The sequence below is a fragment of the Mesocricetus auratus genome, unplaced genomic scaffold (assembly GCF_017639785.1).
Source record: "Mesocricetus auratus isolate SY011 unplaced genomic scaffold, BCM_Maur_2.0 Super-Scaffold_100010, whole genome shotgun sequence".
In the NCBI taxonomy this organism is placed as follows: Eukaryota; Metazoa; Chordata; class Mammalia; order Rodentia; family Cricetidae; genus Mesocricetus; species Mesocricetus auratus.
In genome coordinates, this window is record NW_024429194.1 from 67880152 (window position 1) to 67901647 (window position 21496).

Sequence of the window (21496 nt, forward strand, 5' to 3'; positions counted from 1 at the left end):
CATGGAAGAGGTTTCTATGTTGTATGTGAAGTGGAACTATATGACCACAGTAGTTCCTTGAATCCCAACTAATCTGAATCTAGACTTGAAGTTCCTGGCAGACCAGGTCTGTGACTAGAGGTCGGTGGGTGTAGGTCATCTGAAGATGAGCAGCACATCCTTGTCCCTAACTTGAAAAAAGAACCTGCCAAACGAGGCCCATCTTGCTGTGTCTGCTAGTGTGGCCTATTTTCTAGCTACAAATAGCCAGCATTACCTGTTTTAAACATCTGGCATGACCTGCCTGTTTAGTCACCTTCTCTCTGGCTTCAAACAGCTGTGGGGCCCCACCTCCTCTCCACCTCCCATCCATCTGTGATCCATTCCCTCCCCCTTTCCTTCCTGGAAGGATCTAGATACACCAGATCCACAAGTCCCGGTGTCTTTAAAAGGATCTGCCTGGGGAATAAGGCTCATCTGAGTACTGTGACATTCACCTTGATTGTAGTGGGAAGTCCAGCGGCCAGTCTGCTGCCACTGACATTATGAAGGCCTGTGTCTCCCTGATAGTGGCCATGCTCTGTGGCCTGGCATGGGCTGGTAAGTCATTCTCTGTGGGGTGTGGGGGAGAAGGGGTTGCTTACAGAACAGAGAACTGGGGTGCTTGACAGAGGTTAAACACTGTCCTAACCCAGTGGACCACTTGGGCCCGCCCTTGGTTGACGTTGCAGGATCTGTGTCTCTGGAAGCTGGCTGATGATGTGGAGGAATTACAGAGCTGAAGCCTTGGGGGTCAGCTCTAGCATCACTAGAATAACCAGACTCCACACTCGGTTAAGGTTTTATTTCCCTGGGGCCACAGCATGGTGTAAATGGGAAGGAGGTCGCTGAGTTGGGATTCCCTGGTTGCCCTTGGTCACTCTCTCCTCTGCGGCTTGGTGATAGGCGGGCATTTGGAGGCAGGTGGGCTTAGGAGGAAACCAAAGTCCCTGACATAGAGGTGAACCCTGTCCCGTTTGGGACTGGTTAGACACATGGGTTTTGTCCCAGGTTAGGGGAGCTACCTAGAAGAGAGAAGGGATGTGCCCCACGCTTGCAGGTAGTGCAGGAAAGGAGGCAGATGCTGGAAAAGGAAAGGAACACTTTCCTGTTGGGTAACTGTGTGCAAAGAGCTGCTGTGGCTGTGTTAATTAGTGATTAGTGGGTGGTAGGGAGGAGGGCCAAGGGAGGGGGCTGAGCTGAGGGTGTGGGCAGCATCCTCCTCTGTCCCAGGAGAGTCAGAGTTTCTGCATTTCCACCCTCCCAGGGTGTTCCTGCCTGGGACTGTTGAAAGGATCAGATAAGTTAGTTAGAGGAGAAGGACCAAGCTCAGCTCATTGGAACTTATCAAGGTTTTGGCATGAATATTTCTAGGAGGAGCTGAGTTTTGGTGTCATTCCCCATCAGGGTGTGTACAGGGAGCCCCTATGTGTGATTCCTAAACAGAAAAGCTATGGAGGGAAAAAACTGTTCCCATGTTTCTCCACACTGCTTTGCTCTTCTTTGAGGACTCTGCTCTGCCTGGGTCCTGGGTCTAGAAAGGAAGAGGAGGAGAGGGAAGGGTAGGTAGGCATGGGACCTTACCTCAGGTCTGCTCACTGGAGGGATGAAGGAGGACATGTGGGACTACCCAGTGTAGAAGGATGGTCAGAGGGCTTGGGATATGTCAGTCCTAGGAGTTGATTGCACAGGAGACATCTGGTCCTTGGAGGAGGTCCCTGAGGGCATGGCTGTAGTGGTTTCAGAGGTATAGGCAGACCTGGTCTACTAGGGGTTAAAGCATTAGTTAACCTCTGCTGTAGACTGATAGGCAGTAAGGGTAGAGTAGAGATACACCAGAAGACAGGGCCTAGTCTCTGCTCCTGTGCTGTTTTTAACCAAATCTCAATCATTCGATTTTATCAGTAAAGACTGTGGAGCCAGTTTGGTGTGAGGAGTCTTGTTTGAGACAGTATAGGGAAAAAGAGGAGGCTTCTGGGATAGCAATGGAGAAGGAAGGTCAGCTGGGTACTTTCTCTGCCTCTCTGAGCTAGCAGGTTTTCACCCCAGCATCTGGCTCCTGAGTCTTTATTGGTAAAATGGAACAACTGAGATTTTGTTAAAAACACCCCTTTTAGTTATATCCTAAGTATGATATCCAAGTATGAGCCATACCAGGAGCACAGGCCATTGCTTTCCAAGGCCTTGGCTGTTTCAAGGGAACAGAGGCAGGAAGCTGGTTTTGGAGATGAAGGTTTTTGGTTCACTAGGTTTCCATGGAAATAATATCTGGGTTTCCCTGAGAGACAAATGTGTAAGGATACTTCTGTTGACAGGGTCTGAAGGCTGACATATAGGGATCCTGTGTCCATCCAGGCTTGGTGCCAACCTTTCTTGATGATCAGTGGGGAAAGAGTATGAAGGTCGCAGCATGCTAACTAAGTTCTGAGAAGACGCAGAGAAAACTAGCTTTTCACAGGGGAAGGAATCAGAGGTCCGAAGGAGGAGTGGTGGGAAGATCTGAGGCTGAGAGGAAAGGCAAAATGAAGAAAAGCAGAGGAAAGGGAGAGATGGGCAGAGGGGGTGAGGGGCAGAGGTTGCTGGAGTAGTGACTCGGGCCCTAGCTTGGTGAGCGAGGCTTACACAAAGGCTTTGTGTCAAAGGGAGGTACTGGGTGGGGATCTGGAGTCAGAATGAAGAGTCATCTAGTGTCCCCAGGACAGCACAGTGAGGTTCCTGTAGGGAAAATTCCCATCGGCGCCTGCCACCCCCCACCCCCCACCCCCGTATCCCAAAGTTACCTTGAAGCAAAACAAACTGACAGGGGAATTTGCGACCTGTTGGCATCAGGTTCTTACTGGGGACAAAGCTCTGAGGCAGAGATGACAAATCCACACAGCATGGGCCCGTGGGAGTGCTCTACTGAACTCCACAGCTAGTTATTCACTGTCTGTCCTTCTCAACCCCTGCCAGCCCTAGAACAGAGGGAATTCCATCCTTGGACTCTGCCTTGGTGTCCCATTAAGAGCAGGCCTCCACTTGCTTACCCTCTCCCCCTCTGGATTCTGGGTGTTCTGCCAGGATGGTGGGGCAAACAGCTGACCCAGCCTTCCTCCTGCCCTGAACACTTTTTCTTAAGACCTTAGCATTTAGGTGCCAAGTGAGATGACTTAAAATTCATGAAGGGTTCCCTGTGTGCTTGGATGGAGAAGTGGCCTTGGGCTTGGCCTCCTTTAGGACAATCTCCTGGACCAATGCCCTGTCTTCTTGGATGTGTCGGAGGCCCCGCACACAATATGCAATGGCCTCAGGACCTGGTTTAACCTTGACCTGACACCTCTCTGATGCAGATAGACTCATAATGATGGTGACATCAGCTGGTAAACCACCCCATCATGTACACCTGCTAACAACCCAGCTCACAGCATGGCCCAGCTGAACTGGGGTAGGGAGTCAGGCAATGAAGTTTGTGGGCAGGTTCCCTAACCGGGATGATTGGCGAAGCCAGTCTGGACAGTGCGGACATGGAATGTGGCCATTGTTTATTTATATAACAAAGACTGAAATGCCTCTGTTCTGTGTCACACACCACAGGATGTGCTTTGCCAAGGTTAACTCATTGACTTCTTATGCATATTCTATGAGATAGACTCTAATTTTTTCCCTATTTTTACAGATAAGGGAACAGAGGCATAGTAAGCGAAATAACTTGTCTAAGATCACACAGCTGGGAAACATCATAGCTAGGATTCCACCTCGGGCAGCTGGGTACCAGAGTTCAGCTTCACTCTGCTATGTACCCCCCACCTTAAGCACGACATAATCCCAACCCCATGTCAACCTGAGAGAAAACTCAGATTATATCTCCTTTTCTAGAGCTGGTACATGCTTGGCCCTAAATAAGTTTAATCTCACTGCATTCCTTACCCAATAGCAATACAAAATTTTTACTTTATCCATCGACTTAGTGCAAGCTCCTCACCATATCTAAATTCAAGGCCAGTGTCAGCCCTGGTCTAAATTAGGTTTATATTTCCTCATTTGCCCAATCCAGATGCTCATGGCAGTTCTGACACCTGTGGTTGTTTTTTTGTGTGTCAGTTTGGTTTGGTTTGGTTGTTTGTTTTTTCAAGACAGGGTTTCTTCATACAGCCCTAACTGTCCTGGAATTCACTCTGTAGACCAGGCTGGTCTCCAACTCAGAGATCTATCTATTTGCCTGCCTCTTCCTCCTGAGTGCTAGGAATAAAGGCATATGCCACCGATGCCTGGCTTCTTCTGGCTGTTTTGTTTTTGCTTCCTTTGAGGCAAATTAGATACAGCCCAGACTGACTTTGAACTTGCTTTGTTACCAAGGCTGGTCTTGAACACCCAGTCCTCCTGCTCCTGTCTCACAAGTTTTGGCATTACAAATGTGCCTGGCTTCTGCATCTGACTGACTCCTGTGCAATCTGCAGCCTGACCCCTAAACCCAGTGTTCTTAACATCCAGGCCTCAGGTATTAAGAACCCCTAAGTCGGGGCTGGAGAGATGGCTCAGAGGTTAAGAGCACTAGCTGCTCCTCCAGAGGTTCTGAGTTCAATTCCCAGCAACCACATGGTGGCTCACAACCATCTGTAATGAGATCCGGTGCCTTCTTCTGGTTATAAGCATACATGTAGGCAAAATACTGCATACATAATAAATAAATAAATCTTTAAAAAAAGAACCTAAGTCAAGAATGGAAAGACCCCTCTCCCCACCTTCTACCCAGCACTCTCTTTGCTGTTGTGGGCCTGGTAGGGCCTGCTTTCTCTTTTAGAGTGGCAGTGTGTTGGTATTATTCTTTGCAAAAGTTCTGGCCGTTGCCAGGGATAGTGGCACTCCTTTAATTCCAGCACTTTGGAGGCAGAGGCAGGCAGATCTCTGACTTTCATGTCAGTCTGGTCTACAGAGCGAGTTCCAGGACAGCCAGGGCTACACAGAGAAACCCTGACTTGAAAAAACAAAACCAAGCCAAACCAGAACAAAACAAAAAAACAAAAGCTCTGGTCATATCCCCTTGTGACCAAAAGCTTGCTTCTGTAAATGGTTTGTCTGGAGCAAGGGATGTGGTCTGTGGTTGCATAACAGAATACTGTCCCAAAGCCCAGTTCTCACCCACATGGACCTTATTCCCCACCCAAGCACAGAATGCATTCCAGAGGCTGGAAGGAGCAAAGATGTGGCGTGGGGAGATAGGATGCGGAAGGCCGGGGGAAGGAGGGAGGACAAAGAACAGAAAGGGTGCAGGAGTAGAGTGAGGGGTGGCTTAGAGGGGTGCCAGGAGGCGCCACTCAGCAGCAGCGGCTCTCCTTCATCTGTAGGACACACCAACGGACCTTGTACTGGCCACTGACTTCTTTCTCCAGCCCGCTGGAAGCTTCAAACTTGAGAGATTTTCACCCCCAAATGAAAGTTTCTTTTGGAAGTCTAGAAGCTCTGGTTCCATCTCCTGTGGCTGGGAAGGTGCTGTGGACAGCAGTCAGGCTATCCCTGCTGAGTCTGTGACGGTCTTCTTCTCACACATGGCTTCTTGGCTTGTTTCTGTCACTGGTCCCTCCAACAGGCACTTGAGCCTGAGCCTAGGTCATGCGAGGCAGGCTAAGAGTGGGAAGGGCCCATTCTGAGCTAGGAGACTGTAAGCATGTAAATCCTGTAGGCAGCAATGGCCTTCCCTGTCCCTCCCTGAGGCCTCCTGCAGGGGCAATTTAGGAAAAGCGTCAGGTCCCCCAAGCACTGAGCTGGTGGTCTTGACTGTCTGTCACAGGAAACCCGGAGTCGTGTGTGTCTCGCTGTGATGAGGAATTTAACCGGGATGCAGTCTGCCAGTGTGATCGTCAGTGTCCCCAGCATGACGACTGCTGTGATGACTATGGACATCTGTGCACTGGTGAGAGGCCATGTAGATGAAGGGCTGGGACACACAGCAGGTCAGGCTGTGTGCAAGTCTGAACTGGTGTCCAGAAGTCCAGAGGAAGGCTGGAGACTGAGCAGAGGGTGCCGGGACTCGGGAAGAGAGTGTGGGAGGCAGAGGCAAGCGTCAGGTCATCATAGTCTCAGGTTTTCTAGGAAGTTCCTAAGTTAAAGTAGGGCAGATGCTATTGATCTGGAAGAACTCAGCAAACAATCAGGATTAGTAATATCTTAAGGAGGGCTAGAGAGATGGCTCAGAGGTTAAGAGCACTGACTGCTCTTCCAGAGGTCCTGAGTTCAAGTCCCAGCAACCACATGGTGGCTCACAACCATCCATAATGAGATCTGGCGCCTTGCTCTTGCATGCAGGCATACATGGAGGCAGAACACTGTATATATAATAAATAAACACATTATCTTGAAAGTTTAAGTAACAAAGTGGTACTTTAGTATACATGATATCACTTTGTATATGATATCACTGCTCACTGTTAATCACTCTCAAAGCACACACACAAATAGCAGGCCACACTCACAATCTGAATGACATGCGGAGACTGTATGGCCTCTCTGACTGTCATAGCAATCATAGCACAGACCATGCCTCTCCAGGGAGTTAACTGAGCAGACACTGCTTTAAACGATCCTTCACAAGCAGGGTTTGGTGGCGCACTCCTTTAATCCCAGCACTGTGGAGGCAGAGGCAGGCGAATCTCTGTGAGTTGGAGGCCAGCCTGGTCTACAGAGTGAGTTCCAAGACAGTTAGGGCTTCATAGTAAGAACCTGTCTCAAAATAACAACAAACTGAAACAAAATAAACAAACAACAAACAAAAACAAAACAAAACAAGGCCTTCCCCAAATGACCATTTGCTTCTCTGCAGGCACAGATTTAATGCATTTTCCCCTGCTGTACTAGGGGTTGCACCAAGGTCTCAGATATATGAGGCAGGTACTCACCCACTGAGCTGTGTTCTCAGTTCATTTTCTGTGGTTTATTTTGAGACAGGATGTAACTAAGTTTCCAAGGTCAGCTTTGAACTCACTATATAGTGCAAGTTGGTCTTGAACTTGTGATCCTCCTACTTCAGCCTGTCAAGTAGCTTGAATTGCAGACTCTGATGCCCAGGTCCAGCTAAGTGAATACTTCATGAGAAATCATTTTTTAATATTTATTTTTATTTATTTGTGTGTATGTGTGTGTGGGCATGTGTGTGTGTTTGTGTATGTGTATGAGTGTTGTATGCTTGTGTATGTGTGTGTGTGCTTGTGTGTGTGTGTGTGTGTGTGTGTGTGTGTGTGTGTGTGTGTGTGTAGTTAAGGAGGCCAGAAGAAGGTGTTGGCTCCTCTGGAACTGGAGATATGCAGTTGCAAGCCACCCGATGCTTGTGCTGGGAACCCAACTTCCCCTGGAAGTGCAACGGCTCTTAACTGTTGAGCCATCTCTCCAGACCTTGAAAAATCATTTGTTAATAGACTCCCTGTTTAGTTCATTGTTTTCCATCTAAGAAGAATTAGGAAAGGCTAATACTGAGCCAGCACCATAAATTAATGTGGACTTATTAAATTAAATTAAAATGTGGACTTATTAAGTTAAATTAAATTAATGTGGACTTATTAAATTAAAAAGTGAGAAAGACTCTAGAAAGTGGGAGAGGTTCCAAGGATCAAGGATACTACCATGTTGCCTTGTTGCCCTATTGGTGTCCTTTTATGAGATTTGGGATGGAAACTAGCTTGGAACTTTGATCATTTTTATTAAGACTGGTAGCTCTGAGCACATGCAAAAACCTTATGCACGGTTCTTTGACCCAACAGAAAAAGTAACCATGTTAATGGTCCAATCAAGGGAGTGGTACATGTCACGATCCACAATGGGCCCTGCCCTTCCTTCCCTCCAGGAGCTAAAGCCTGTCTCAAGGGTGGTGCATTTCCCATGGGTCCCTTCTGCCCACTGATTCCTCGGTTCGCCTGTCTTCCTGCTGTCACTGCTGCAGCTTGCTTTCCTTTCCAGCCCAGTTGCTGCCGCCGCCTTTTAATTCGGGTCCAGCTCAGCCCACTCTCCTAGAATTGGAGAAGAAAATGCTCAGGAGAGATGTTTTATTGGGTTTAATGTCACAACACCATGACTTGTGGGTGTCTCCCTGAAGCTCATGAAACTTGGTGTTATAGCTAGAGCAAAAGAGGTGTTGGCTCCAGTCACAGCAAACCTCCCGTGCAGCTAAGGCCTGGCATTTACCCTAGGCATGGCAGCGTCCCTTTGAGGGCCTTACACTCATCCCTTCCTCTGCTTGGGACTCCTTCATGCCTGAGAGACTTTTGTGTGACGCTGGGCACATAGTTATACAAAACAGATATACATACCAAACATTTACTGGGACAGCCATGTAAGGTGGTGCATGCTGTGACCCCTAGCATTTGGGAAGTAAAAACAGGAGGCCTGGGAGTTCAAGGCCATCCTCGGCTACATAGTGAGTTCAGAGGCTACCTGAGGGCCTGTCGCATACAACATTAAAACAAAGGACACTGCAGTTCATAACCTACTGCCATCCTGCACCAGAGCAGATCTGTTCTAGCAGTGCTTATTGACCTGGAGTGGTCTGATGACAAGTGCGATGCATGTTGTATGTTCAGCACCACAGATGCAGAGAGGTCACATGACACATGACTGAACCCTGCCAGAAACACCTCAGATTCATTACATGTTTGATTTTGAGGTTTAATTTTCAGCCGTGGACAGTTCAGAAACATCTTACTGTTGGCAAATCCTTCATGACCCCCTATGAGGCTGTGACCCACAATTAAGCTAGGTTAGGCCAGCAGGGGAAGATGCTTCTTGGCCTCTGGCTTGGGTGGAAACTGTGGTGGAGTCAGCTAGAGTTCACGGACGCTTGTGATTGCACAGAGTGTGGTGGAAACTCTTTGAAATGTTCACGCCAAGGACGGTGGTTTCAGGATCTGGAGTAAGCAGCTGCCATCATCAAGTGGCTTCCTCCCTGGCACAGGGCTAGAATGCCTAGCTGTTTCAGGCACCATCCTTTAACTTGAGCATCTAAGGCAGCAAGAGAGCTGCCAGTTAGGGAGTCAAACTGCCCATCCCCCGCTGGCTTACAGGAAAACACCCGAAGGAGTGCTTACTTACAGTAAGAACTAGAAGAACGTATCCTTACCATTAACAGTGATTGCGAACAGATTTTAACAGTGCTCCAACAATACTTAACACCTGCCCAGCCCACCCCCAGGGAGAGGTGCCCCCTCCCCGCCCCCAACTCTCTTAATAGGAACAGGATGTTCTGAACTGAGAGCCTTGTCATTTGGAGAATGCTAAAATGCTCTATTCATATGTGGTAACTCAGATTGGTTTTCAGTCCTGAAGGGGCTCGCCCCGCTTCTTCCTCCACTTTTTATGGACTTGTCTTTTTAGTCCTCTTGAGCACAGTGGGCCCCAAATGCCAAGATGGGAGGACATTTGTCATCTGGGGGGAAATAATTTTGTTTTCCCTAAACTTTCAGTAATCTGACCCTGGAAATACCTTCCATTTCCAGTCCTTCGGTGTCAGGGGTTTGTCCGTGTACCCTTTCCATTATCATGCTTGCCTCGAGGCTGGGAACCCAGAACCTCAAGCAAAGCTAGAGGGAGATCGCTGCATGGTTGGTGACTTTATTTTCCTACCTTACAGCTGAAGAAGGGCCCCCAGAGCCAAAGGCATTCCTCCATCCAGAGGATGAGATTCCAGTCAACCGTAAGCCCGAACCCCACATAGGACAGCAGGGGTGACAAGGGGAGAGGGAGCCACAACAGAGGCAAGGACCCAGACCTAAGCCTGAAGAATCCGGCTTGATTTGCCCAGGGGAAACACTGGTGTGATCCAAGCAGCCAAGGGGGAGGGAAGCCAGGAAAATGTCTGAGCCCTGGGGAGGGAAGTGGAAGAGGTTGTATTTTTAGAGTGGGAAAATTATAAAAACAGGCCAGAGAGTAAGTAGAGCCCTGCATCAGAAAGCAGAGGGCTTCCTGACTGTAGAGTGTGCAAGGGATTAAGTTTGCCCCATCCCAGGAGACCTTCAGCAAGGAGCCCAGCTGTGGGTGTGGGTAGAAGGGCTGGTCCTTAGGCTCTCAGAACACCCTCTAGAGGTTGCCAGGGACACACGCACGCATGCACGCGCGCGCACACGCACGCACACACACACACACACACACACACACACACACACACACACACACTTTTCTCTGTCCTCTTAGACCTGTACTCTGCACCAAACTCCTGCCAGGGCCGCTGCCGGGAAGCCTACGACAAGCACCACCCTTGCCACTGTAATGACCGATGCCAAAAGTTTGGGGACTGCTGTGAAGATTTTGACAGCCTGTGTGGTGACCATGGTCAGTCTGCTCCCTGCATCAGCATAGCCCCAGACACATGGTAACTCTCTAGAGTTCTCCCCACGTGGTCCATGGACCAGCAACATCAGGAGCATCTGATAATCCTTAGCAGAGGCGACTGGCCCTAGGCTGTGCCCCAGACCTACTGCTCAGACTCTGGACTGGGGTCACCGCTCTGATTAAACCTTCCGGGGGATTCTGATGCCTGCCTCAGTTTGGGACCTTTCTTAGTGCAAAAGGGCGATGTGGGCTTTCTGTGCATCCCATGGCAATGACACATGCTGAGGGTCTTGTAGTGTCCTGCCCTCTGACTGCACAGTATTGGGTGGTGGTCCCCCTCACTGGAGCAAGCTTCCAGAAAGCCCAGAGGGGGATGCTATCCATCTTCATTAGCTGGCACACTGCCACCTTCTAGCTCTCAGACCATCCCTCTCCCAATTCCTCTTAGAGGGCTTCTCCCACAGCAGCGATGCTATAACCAATGAGGAACTTCAGGGTATTTCTGAGACGATCTACAAGGTAGATACCAACAAAGCCCGCAAGGAAGACATTGTCCTCAACAGTCAAAATCGTGTCTCCCCCTCAGAGACAGGAAGCCAAGTGGATCGCTGCCCAGAGCCGTGAGTGCCCCTCATTCCTCCCAACCCTTCACCCTATCTCTCCACTACCCTCACTTCTTTGATGCCTCAGATTTTGCTCCTCAAGTCAAGCAAGCTCAAAGGGAGAGGGAAAAATTAATGTCCAGAAACAAAGAAATCACCTTGAGGGTAGATGTGTGTCTAGCCAGGAAGTTTCTGTTGCTGGCTAGGCTAAGGGTAATGCTAATCTTCAAGAGTTGAGGCAGAAGCAGACAGACCTCAGAGTTGGCTTTCAAAAGCACCGCAAGCTCCCTTTGATCCTGAACCCAGAGCCCATCTCTGTGTGGTGCCCCTGGCCTGTCTGGAAGGTTCTGGGGGAGTTTCTACTGCATGTCCAGCCCTCCTAATGGGTCTCCATCCACTCGCTGCAGGCTCTTCACTTATGTCAACGAGCAGCTGTTCTCCAAGCCAACCTACGCAGCTTTCATCAACCTGCTCAATAACTACCAGCGGGCCACGGGCCACGGGGAGCACTTCAGCACTCAACAGCTGGAGGAGCAGGCTGTCTTCCTCAGGGAGGTCATGAAGACAGCTGTCATGAAGGAGCTCTATGGCTTTCTCCATCATCAAAGTGAGTGAGTCTTCCCTGATGCACAAAGCTGTGTGATGAGGTGTGTGTTCAGGAGAGACTGACACTGCTGAGGTCTCTGGTGGTGGTGGCAGTGGTGGTGGCGGCAGTGGCGGTGATAGTTGTGGTGTGAGAGCAGGGGCACTGCATGAAGTCCAGTGACAGCCAAAGGGGTCAAAGACAAGGCTAGAAGGAAGCTACAGAGACTGGGGACCCTAGCAGGAACTGAATGACTGGCTGGCTTAGATCATCCATCTTTTGACTGTCAGTTATCTTCTGAGTTTACTACCTTCTGAAGGGAATGAGCCCCACACCCCATCTCTACTCCCACTTCGGGCACTTTTAGTTCCTTCACAGATCCCAGAGTCAGCACAGATGGCAACAGAGAGTCAGTCAGCACAGGCTTGTGGAGCATCATTCTGTTAGGAAGTGGTCTGGCTGGACCAACTCCAGACACAGATACATGCAAATCAGACCAAAAAAGGTTTTGGCTTCAGGACTTCTTGGCTCTGGGTTCTGTTTGTTAGTGTCCTCCAGATTCCTTTCCTGAACTCTGGCAAGCTGGACTTGGTTTCAGGGGCAGATCTGTATAGGTCTCCCTTTCTGTCCCTGGGGACCACATCCAGGCGGACCTGCTACTTTTGGCCTGCAACCTTAGACAACCACAAAGTTACTAACTCTGTTAAGCGGTTGAAACATGGGAGGGAGTGTCTGAGATTCATGCAATCCTGTGATGCCCTCTGGTGTCTGCTTTGTAGTAAACACACAAGAGACAGGCTTGTCAGTAGTTCTCAGCCTTCCTGCTACTTTATAACTGTAACTTTGCTACAACTATGAATCACAATGTAAACATTTTTGGAGATAGAGGTTTGTCAAAGATACACGACCCACAGGATGAGAACTAGTGGACTAAACCCTTAGTTTGTTTCAGCAAGAGAACCAGAGGTCTAGGCAGGCTGGAAGACCTAAGTGAGCAAGGAGCCAGAAACAGCCATCCAGTACCCAGAGCAGGCTTCCCAGCATGCCCCTCCTTCACCCCAGATCCCACTAGCCTGCTCCATTTACCAAGACCCCAATGGCTTATGCCACATCTCTTCAGACTTTGAGAGATCAGAATACAGCCCAAAATAGCTCAGACAGACAGACTTGGTTTGACCCCTGGTTCTGTTACCACTGGTGTGATTTCGATAGTTTAAGGGGTCTCCCAGATTTCACATATTAAAAAAGTAATCCCTAGCACCGTGTGTTAATGATACCTAGAGGTGAGAACTTTGAGAGGTGATGCCTCCTTAGTATGCTTGTTTTGCCCTTCTCACATGCTAGTAGCTAAACTTCTATCCAGTATAAATCACATGGTCGCAGGGATCTGGTTTTAGCAACACAAGGCAGGCTAAGCAACTGAGCTGTGCCTTTGTGACCTCTCCTGGTCTTATCTGTGACTTAAGGTCTTTGAAGATTGATGCTTGCAAAGCATCAAAAGGGGACACCCAAGCAAGTACTAATAAGGGTAACTATTTGGTCTATGAAACCCTTCTGTTCATGTCCACTTGGACTTGTTTTCCAACACTGTTTTAAGTCCTTGAAAGGAGAGAATATTCCTGGTATCTGTTTTGGATCCTCCACACAATTCTAGAAGTCCCTGATTTAAAACTTCAGCTCTGACCTTTCCCTTGGGGCCCAGTGGCCTTTTCAACAGCTCTACTCCGCTATCTGTTATTTACATAACACAGTGTAAGGAGAACTCACTGTTCCTCCTGTTTCCCTACCTGCACCTCTCTAGGTTGTCTCATCTCCTAATTATCACCACAATTCGTCCAGTTCTCATGCAAAAAGCCGAGGAGTTAGGGTGTGTGTGTGTGTGTTTCTCTCTGTGTGTGTCTTGTGTGTCTGTGTGTATTTGTGTTTGTGTGTGTGTGTCTGTGTGTGTATGTGTCTTTGTGTGTGTGTCTGCGTGTCTCTGTGTATGTGTGCTTTTGTATATCTGTGTGTATATGTGTGTCTGTGTGTATGTGTCTTTGTGTGTGTGTGTGTGTATGTGTTTGTGTGTGTGTGTGTGTGTGTGTGTGTATGTGTGTGTATCTGGAGATTAGACATAGCTTAGCTTCTGTATGCTGGGCAGTTATTTTACCACTGAACTTGCAGCCCCAGCCCAGGAGGTAAATTTGATTTTTCTCTTTACCCCACTGCCCCCACCCCCATTTTCCCATCAGTAATGTCCATCACTTCCACTCTCAAAACATATTCCAGATCTGCTTGTTTCTTCTCCTTCTTCTCTGATGCTACTAGTGAAAGCTCCCAGAAACTTACCATAGACAAACCATTAGCTTTAAAACTGGTCTCTCTGCTTTTGTCTTTATGACTGCCATTAAGCCTTTCACATACAAAGTTCATGTCACATAATTGTCCCGCACCCCCCAAACCTCTTCATGTCCATTGTCTTAGTTAGGTTTCTATTGCTGTGATAGAACACCATAACCAAAAACAACTTGGGAAGGAAAGGGTTTGTTTCATCTTACACTTCAAGTAACAGCTCATCCCTGAATGACATCAGGGCAGGAACCTGAAGGCAGGATTTGGCTAAAAAAAAAAGCCATGGAGGACCACGGCTTACTGGCTTGCTCTGTATGCTTTTTTAATATACCCCAGGCCAGCTGCCCAGAGGTGGCACTGTCCACAGTGGGTGAGGCCTTTCCACATCAATTAAGAAAATGCAGCCAGGTGGTGGCACACACCTTTAATCCCAGCACTCTGTGAGTTCGAGGCCGGGCTGGTCTATAAAGTGAGTTCTAGGACAACCAAGGCTACCTAGAGAAACCCTGTCTCAAAAAACAAACAAATAGAAAATGCCCTCACAGTCTTGCCTGCATGCCAATCTGACAGAGGTATTTTCTCAGTTGAAGTCCGTCTTCTCAACTGACTCTATAACTTGTGTGAAGTTGATTAAAAAAAAAAAGGCCATTGTCTACCACAAAGAGACTATCAAGCTGTAACAGATCCATCTTTAGAGCTACACTGCATAGACCCAAGTGCAGTGACTGACTAACAGTGTGTGTCCTCTTGCATGAGTTTTGTAACTTCTGTCTGACTCGGTTTTCTCGTCTTTGAGTTCAGGTTGATGAGGAACATTAGCTGTGTGAAGAGTGAGTGTTACCACACAGAAGCATCTAAGACAGTACCGAGAACACATCTAGTGCTCCACAGAGCCTGGGTCTTCAGTATCAATACTAATCGGAGTGCGTCTGACCTCATTGCAATGGCTGGAAGGCTCTCAGTGTTGCCTCTTCTCAGATTTTCTCCCTCCTGCCCACCTTGCTTTGTAAATGTCTCCTCAGATCCTTTTGTAGAAAAGTCCTTATCCAGCCGGGCTTTGGTGGCTCACACCTTTAATCCCAGCACTCAGGAGTCAGAGGCCGGAAGATCTCTCTGAGTTCAAGGCCAGCCTGGTCTACTGAGCGAGTTTCAGGACAGCCTCCAAAGCTACAGAGAAACTCTGTCTTGAAAAACAAAAACAAACAAACAAACAAAAACAAAAAACAAAAAAAGAAAGAAAAAGAAAAGTCCTTATCCTTCGGGTGTCTGGCCACTGCTCCCCACCCCAAGTTTTTTGCTCATGATCCTTCTGCCTCTACTTCCTAAGTACTAGGATTACAGGTGTGTGTTATCACCTCTGTCTGGTGCCACCTTCTCCCGAAGAGGCCTTTCTGACCTTCTTTGCTAGGTCCCATGTCTTAGGGTGCATTGTGTTGACATAGCAGAATATCAGCCCAGGAAATGTATAATGAATAGAAATATATTGGTTCATAGTTCTAGAAACTGTGGGACGGCATCGCATGAGGGCCTTTGTGCTGTGACACCCGTGCAGGAATGCAGAGAGTGACCGAGTAAGAAAGGCAAAAGAGCTGAATTTCTTTTTGTTGTTGCTTTTTTTGAGACAGGGTCTCGTGCAACCCATGCTAGCCCTGAACTCGTTTTATACTGAGGGTGATCTGCAACTTCCAGGCTTTTATTATCATGCCCAGCTCTAAACTCATTTTTTTTAACTTTAAAATGTAAGGAAATAGTCCACTCAATGAGGACCCCCACAGAATGGCATTAATTCACTCATTAGATAGAGCCTCATAGCCCAATCACTTACTCACTATGTAGACCAGGCTACTCTCAAACTCAGAGCTCTGCCTGCCTCTGCCTCCTGAGTGCTGGGATTAAAGGTGAGTGCCTGAGTCCCTAATTGCCTGTGGAAGTCCACCTTAATTTCATTATAGGAGGTATCAGGTTTCTAATGGGCTTTTGGGAGGCACATTCAAGGCAAAGTACTTCTGCCATGTGTGGGGGCGCTCACCTTTAATGCCAGCACTTGGGAGGCAGATGTGGGCAGAGCTCTGTGAGTTCAAGGCCAGTCTGGTTTATATATCACATTCTGGAACAGCTAAGGCTACTTAGTCTAAAAACAGAGATGCCAATCGGGTGTTGGTGGCACATGCCTTTAATCCCAGCACTGGGGAGGCAGAGGCAGGCAGATCTTTGTGAGTTCGAAACCAGCCTAGTCTACCAAGCAAGCTCCAGGACAGGCTCCAAAACAATACAGAGAAACCCTGTCTCAAAAAACAAAAACAAAAACCAACAATGCCTCAAATCCCAAAACACACAGTACTCCTGACTTCCACTTCCTCCTCTAGCTGTTATAGTCTTTGTACTTATCTGAGATATTATTTATTGATTTATTATTCGTGCCTTTCTCTGAAATGCCAACTTTAGAGACAAACTCTGTCCTTGGTGTGTGTGTGTGTAAATGTATATGTGTGTGAGTGTGTGTGAATGTATGTGTATGTGTGTGTAAATGTATGTGTGTATGTGTGTGAGTGTGTAGTATGTGTGTGAATGTGTATGTATGTATGTGTGTATGTAAATGTATGTGTGTGAGTGTGTGTGAATGTGTGTAAATGTATGTGTGTATGTGTGTGAGTGTGTATATTATGTGTGTGAATGTGTGTGTATGTATGTGTGTATGTAAATGTATATGTGTGTGAGTGTGTGTGTATGTGTGTGAATGTGTGTGTATGTATGTGTGTGTGAATGTGTGTGTATGTGTATGTGTGTGTGGGAATGTGTGTGTATGTGTGTGTATGTGTGTGAATGTGTGTGTATGTATGTGTGTGTATATGTGTGTGAATGTGTGTGTATGTGTGTGTGGGGGGGGGGGGGGGACACCAGACCTTGAGCAGAAACCCACTTCCCCTTCGGCCTGGGAGCAGGCATCTATGTAATGTTTACTGAAAACAATTCAGTGCTTTAGGGCTCAGATAGGGCTTGCTCACTGAAATACCATGCCTTTCACACCCCCTACGGCTAGATGCCTCTTCCTGTTTCCCTATGGTGTCTCCCCGATTCTGGGGCCGGAGATTAGACCACCAGCCAGGAGGAAAGAATGGTATGTAGATGAATGACAGAAGTCCTTAAAAAAGGGAAGCTCCCTTTTCTTGAGGGACTTCTCCTGAGACTTCTCTCTCCTAAGCGGACTTGGAATCTCCTCCTAAGCTGACTTGGGAGGCATAAAGTTTTCTTAAAGCAACCGACCGGTCTCTGTGTCATCTATCCCAACCACCTCGCTACATCCTCGGATGCAGGCCACACAGCAGGTGCGACATGTGTGTACTCCTCAGGCCCTTGACCATGTTGAATGAGCACTTGGTCACATTTGTTGAACCCCCATCTCTCCTGGTGTGATGGAGCAGATACCCTTCTCTGTGTCCCCAGGATTGACCCCACTTCCCCAGTGAAGAGTCTTTTGTTTTTCTCTCCACAGACCGCTACAGCTCTGAACAAGAGTTCGTGGACGATTTGAAGAACATGTGGTTTGGGCTCTACTCAAGAGGCAGTGAAGAAGGGGACTCGAGTGGCTTTGAACATGTCTTCTCAGGTAGGTTCCCTCTGCTTGGCAGGGACGAGTGGGAGGGACAGAGATGAAGGAGAGCGGGTTACTGCTTAGAGACTGGACAGCCCTGAGCATTGGTTACAGGCGGTCAAGCCACCTGACAGGGAGGGGCTCCCAGGGCAAGTATGAGGACATCTGAGGGATGGCAGTCTCTCTAGAATATCTAAGAGGGACGGAAAACCAGTCCTGGTGCTTCCAGGGTTCCATCTAGTGTGCATAGGTGCTTGCTGGCCTGTCTGCCTCTGAGTGGCCCTCTGCTTCCATGGCTTGGTTAGGGGCTCCCTACAGAGGCTATTGTGTCCCCTCATCCTGAAGGCTCCCCACTGAGCCTAGCTTGGTCCTGTGGAAACAGAGGGGTATGCCCGAGCGGAGGACTGTCTAGGAGAATGGAGTCTCCTGAGGTCTTGCGTCAAAAAGAGAGAACAGTCATCTGAGGGTGTCAGGCAAGGGGCTGAGTAAGCAGCTGAATAGTCGAGAAGTCAGCATGGAATGGAGGGGAGGGGGGTGGGAAGACAGCCCAGACCACCCACTCTGGACTCTATTACAGGTGAAGTGAAGAAGGGCAAGGTGACTGGCTTCCACAACTGGATCCGCTTCTACCTGCAGGAGAAGGAGGGCCTGCTTGACTATTACAGTCACAACTACGATGGGCCTGTGAGTGCCTGGGCGGGAGGGGCTCGTGCGTGCCCAGACTTCGTGCTCTTCCTCTGGCTGCCAAGCAATCAGTCTTGCTTCCCATTCTGGCTCTCCACAGTCACCCAACAGGGACTGAGGATAGATACCATGTCCTTATCTCCTAGAGAGCAAGTTTCTACCCCAAGTCCCAACAGTGAAGCCCCCAACACAGGAGACAGAGGGTGCTGCATCCAGGTGGCGGGCCAAGGCCCAATTTGTAGACCAGAGGACAAAGCACACATTTCCCCCTGCCTGAACATCCTCAGAGGGTGGCAGGAAGGTCCACCCTGGCTAACTGAGCTCAACTCCACATGCCTCGTGAGAAACATTTGCTGTCCTTAACCGGGAGACGATTTGGGGTCAATAAACTGGTAGCTGTGTCCCTACACTCTGGGTTGATCATGTGGCTCACATGTCACTCTGGCCTCATTGCCACTGGTAGCTTCAGACAGGGGGTCTGAGTGGGACGGAGACACTGCACAGTAGGCTGTCCCTTTTGTCTGTTTAAAGAAGTCAGGATCTCCAGAAGCTCCTCAAAGACCCTTGTAAATACTAGCAGACAGCTGGTGCCTGGTTCAATCATGCGACCTTTGCTGTCCTTTATTCTGCAGTGGGATTCCTACCCCGATGTCCTAGCTATGCAGTTCAGCTGGGATGGCTACTACAAGGAAGTGGGCTCGGCTTTCATTGGCAGCAGCCCCGAGTTTGAGTTTGCCCTTTACTCCTTGTGCTTCATCACCAGGCCGGGCAGGAAGTGAGTATTGGGGTGGACAAGGGGCTCGGGCAGTGGGGGAGTCTCCAGCCATTGTCCTCTAGGACGACCTCAGGGGAACCTGAATCTGCCACTCTGGCTGGGGAGGTCGGGGAAATTATTGTTCTTACCTTCGACAGCGAAGTGGTTAGGTTAGATTGGTAGCTTCCAGTCTTCATCTGAGCACAGAACCATCTATCTCCTTCCTTCCTCAAGTGAAACATTCAGGATAACAATCTACCAAGAAGTCAGAAGTGAAGTTGTCCTGGATCCCTGAGTGTGCCCCCCCTCTCCCCGACTGTTTGGGAGAACCACAGAGTCCCAAAGAGAACAGTTGATAATAAGTTGAGAATTTGTTTGGGTCCTAATTTTTTTTTGTTTTTACTTTTTGTGGGTGGGGTGGGGTGGGGGCTTTGTCTCACTATGTAACCGTGGTTACAGATCCTCTTGCTTTATAGCCTCTTGAGGGCTGCCGGGTTTACGGACACATGCCAAGTGCCTTCCTCTGGTCTTATTGCTTCCGAAGCAGAAAGCAAACACCTAATTTCTGAGCATTCGGCTCGAGGTGTTTAGAGTATTTCTCTGGGAAGGATGAGGAGCATTGTCCCATAGGCAGAGAGACACCAGGGTCCCGATTGGGAAAGCTTGCTAAACACAGGGAGTTGGGGTAGGGTCTGTCTGGGAGGATGAAGCCCTTCTGCTGGGGATGGCTAGGTCTTTCCCGTCTGGAACGGGGTGGGTGAAGTGGTGGGCTCCGCTGATTGGATGTAATCTTTCTCTACAGGTGCCACTTGAGCCTGGGTGGCTATCCTTTGTCCATCCAGACCTACACCTGGGACAAGACCACTTATGGAAATGGCAAGAAGTACATTGCCACAGCCTACGTAGTGTCTTCTACCCAATAGAGCTTGCATCCAGATGGGTTATGAGGGCAGAGGGCCAAGCTTGATCCAGGTGCTATTTGCTCTGTACTGGGGAGGGGTGGAAGGAGTCTGGGAGGAACCCCAAAGCCCAGATTTATGAAAGAGATCTCAAATCTAGATACACTTAGAAAAAATGCAAAAAATCAGCCAAATGTTTGTCTTCTTCTATTTTAGCAACATGAACTAGGAAATAGAGGCCCTCTCTGCCTGGAAAAGGTAGCAGCCCTCGAGAGTTCTTTAAAGAGTAGTGGGGCCATGAGCATGTCCTTGGCCTTACATTTCCCTTTAATGTGAAGGGGAGGGGTCTTTCCCCTTTCCTGCTTGAGGCTTGGGGAGAGGGTGACTCAGACAGTATTATGACTGTGACGGTGCCTTCAGTTGTTCGTAGGAAGAACAGGGGGTAGAAATTTGGGATTTCCAGACGGCTGTCACTGCTCACAGCTCTGCAATTGACTCAGCCTCGTGCTGGGCCCCAAGGAAGCAGGCCTTAGAACCAAGCAGGAGAGTCTTGGAGAGTCAAATCTCTGACAGCAAAGTCAGGGGTTGAGCAGTAAGTGGGCCAGGGCAGGTGGCCTCCTCAGTCCTAGATGTCTGTGTGGCCACCTCAGCCACACACTTCTAGAAGTTTCCCGCTTGCAAATGTTTAGCGCAGTTACAGACATGTGCTTTGTCCCACATAGTGCTTTGCTTTGTGTCAAAAGAGCACCCCTCGTAGGAGGAAGACTGAACATCAAAGGAAGAAAAGAAACTATAACTTGGTGTCACTGAAAATTATGCTAATGTTTATCCAGCTGCCGTAATTTGAAACATTCTAGGTTGGTAGAAGAGAGACCCTGGGATTCCTGTTTCAATCTCTATGATGTATTTATTCCCCCCTGTTGCTCAGAAGCCAGATGTGGCCCCATAGAGCCAGGCTTGTACCACAGCTTAGAGGCATCGAGTTTCCCATTAAAGTTACTGAAGAAAACCTGAAATGTGTTTCATCCTTGTATACATTGTCCCTGACTGTCAGTCTCCTGGCCTCCTCCCTGGAGCAGGAATGGAGGTCTTTGTAGCCTGGCTCACAGAATGTGGAGTCTGGGTAAAGCCCTTGAGGGTCGGCAAGTATCTGTAGCCAGTAGGAAGAAAGACTTCCTCCTGATACACTTGTAACATAACAAAGAGCATCACATGTGGGGTGTATGTCACTCTACAGAGTGAGTGCCAGGATAGGCTCCAAAGCTACACACAGAGAAACCCTGTCTTTAAAAAAAAACCAACCAAACAAACAAACAAAAAAACCACTTGCTGTTCTTGCAGAGCACCTGGGTTCAGTACCCATACCAGATGACTCATAACCACCTGTTTCTCCAGTTCCAAGGGAGATCTGATACCCTCTTTTGGCCTCCACAGGCACCAGGCATCTATATGGTACACATATATACATGCAGGTTCTCACAGACATTGGAAAATAAATGTTTGAAAAATGCAAGAGAGAAATAGCTTCTGTTGTGTTTAAGGTACTTTGACTTCAGGCTTTCTTTCAAACACAACTGAATGGTATACAGAGTCCGAAGGCTCACACATTGTCTTTGTAAACAAGGGCGGTTCATCCCTACAGCCCCAGTACTTGGGAGTCTGTGAGTGAACGCCATGGATGTGCATCACTGAGGCAGGAAGATACTGAGTTTAAGATTTGTCTGGATACAGATTAAGTTTCAG

At 48.5% G+C, this 21496-nt stretch overlaps 1 protein-coding gene across 2 annotated transcripts; it reads left to right on the forward strand.

Annotated features, from left to right (window-relative positions):
* Nucleotides 1–391: 391 nt before the first annotated feature.
* On the forward strand, nt 392–20769 carry Endou (endonuclease, poly(U) specific). Of its 2 annotated transcripts, XM_005067152.4 has the most exons (10): nt 392–579; nt 5786–5908; nt 9611–9673; nt 10171–10308; nt 10757–10928; nt 11318–11517; nt 17318–17431; nt 17994–18100; nt 18733–18875; nt 19657–20769. In XM_005067152.4, the coding sequence occupies exons 1-10, from the start codon at nt 525–527 to the stop codon at nt 19775–19777; spliced, it is 1236 nt and encodes a 411-aa protein (XP_005067209.1). In that variant the 5' UTR covers nt 392–524; the 3' UTR covers nt 19778–20769. The 2 variants fall into 2 exon arrangements, with proteins under 2 accessions (XP_005067209.1, XP_040609832.1); XM_040753898.1 differs by lacking the exon at nt 392–579 and having other exon boundaries at nt 5855–5908; nt 10200–10308.
* The last annotated feature ends 727 nt before the right edge of the window (nt 20770–21496 follow it).

Bases quoted from the DNA above. Each gene is read 5' to 3' on its own strand.
- Endou (XM_005067152.4), top strand. From the start codon at position 525: ATGAAGGCCTGTGTCTCCCTGATAGTGGCCATGCTCTGTGGCCTGGCA. The intron at 18,101-18,732 runs GTGAGTGCCTGG...TTTATTCTGCAG, and splicing joins GTCACAACTACGATGGGCCT to TGGGATTCCTACCCCGATGT. The intron at 18,876-19,656 runs GTGAGTATTGGG...CTTTCTCTACAG, and splicing joins ATCACCAGGCCGGGCAGGAA to GTGCCACTTGAGCCTGGGTG.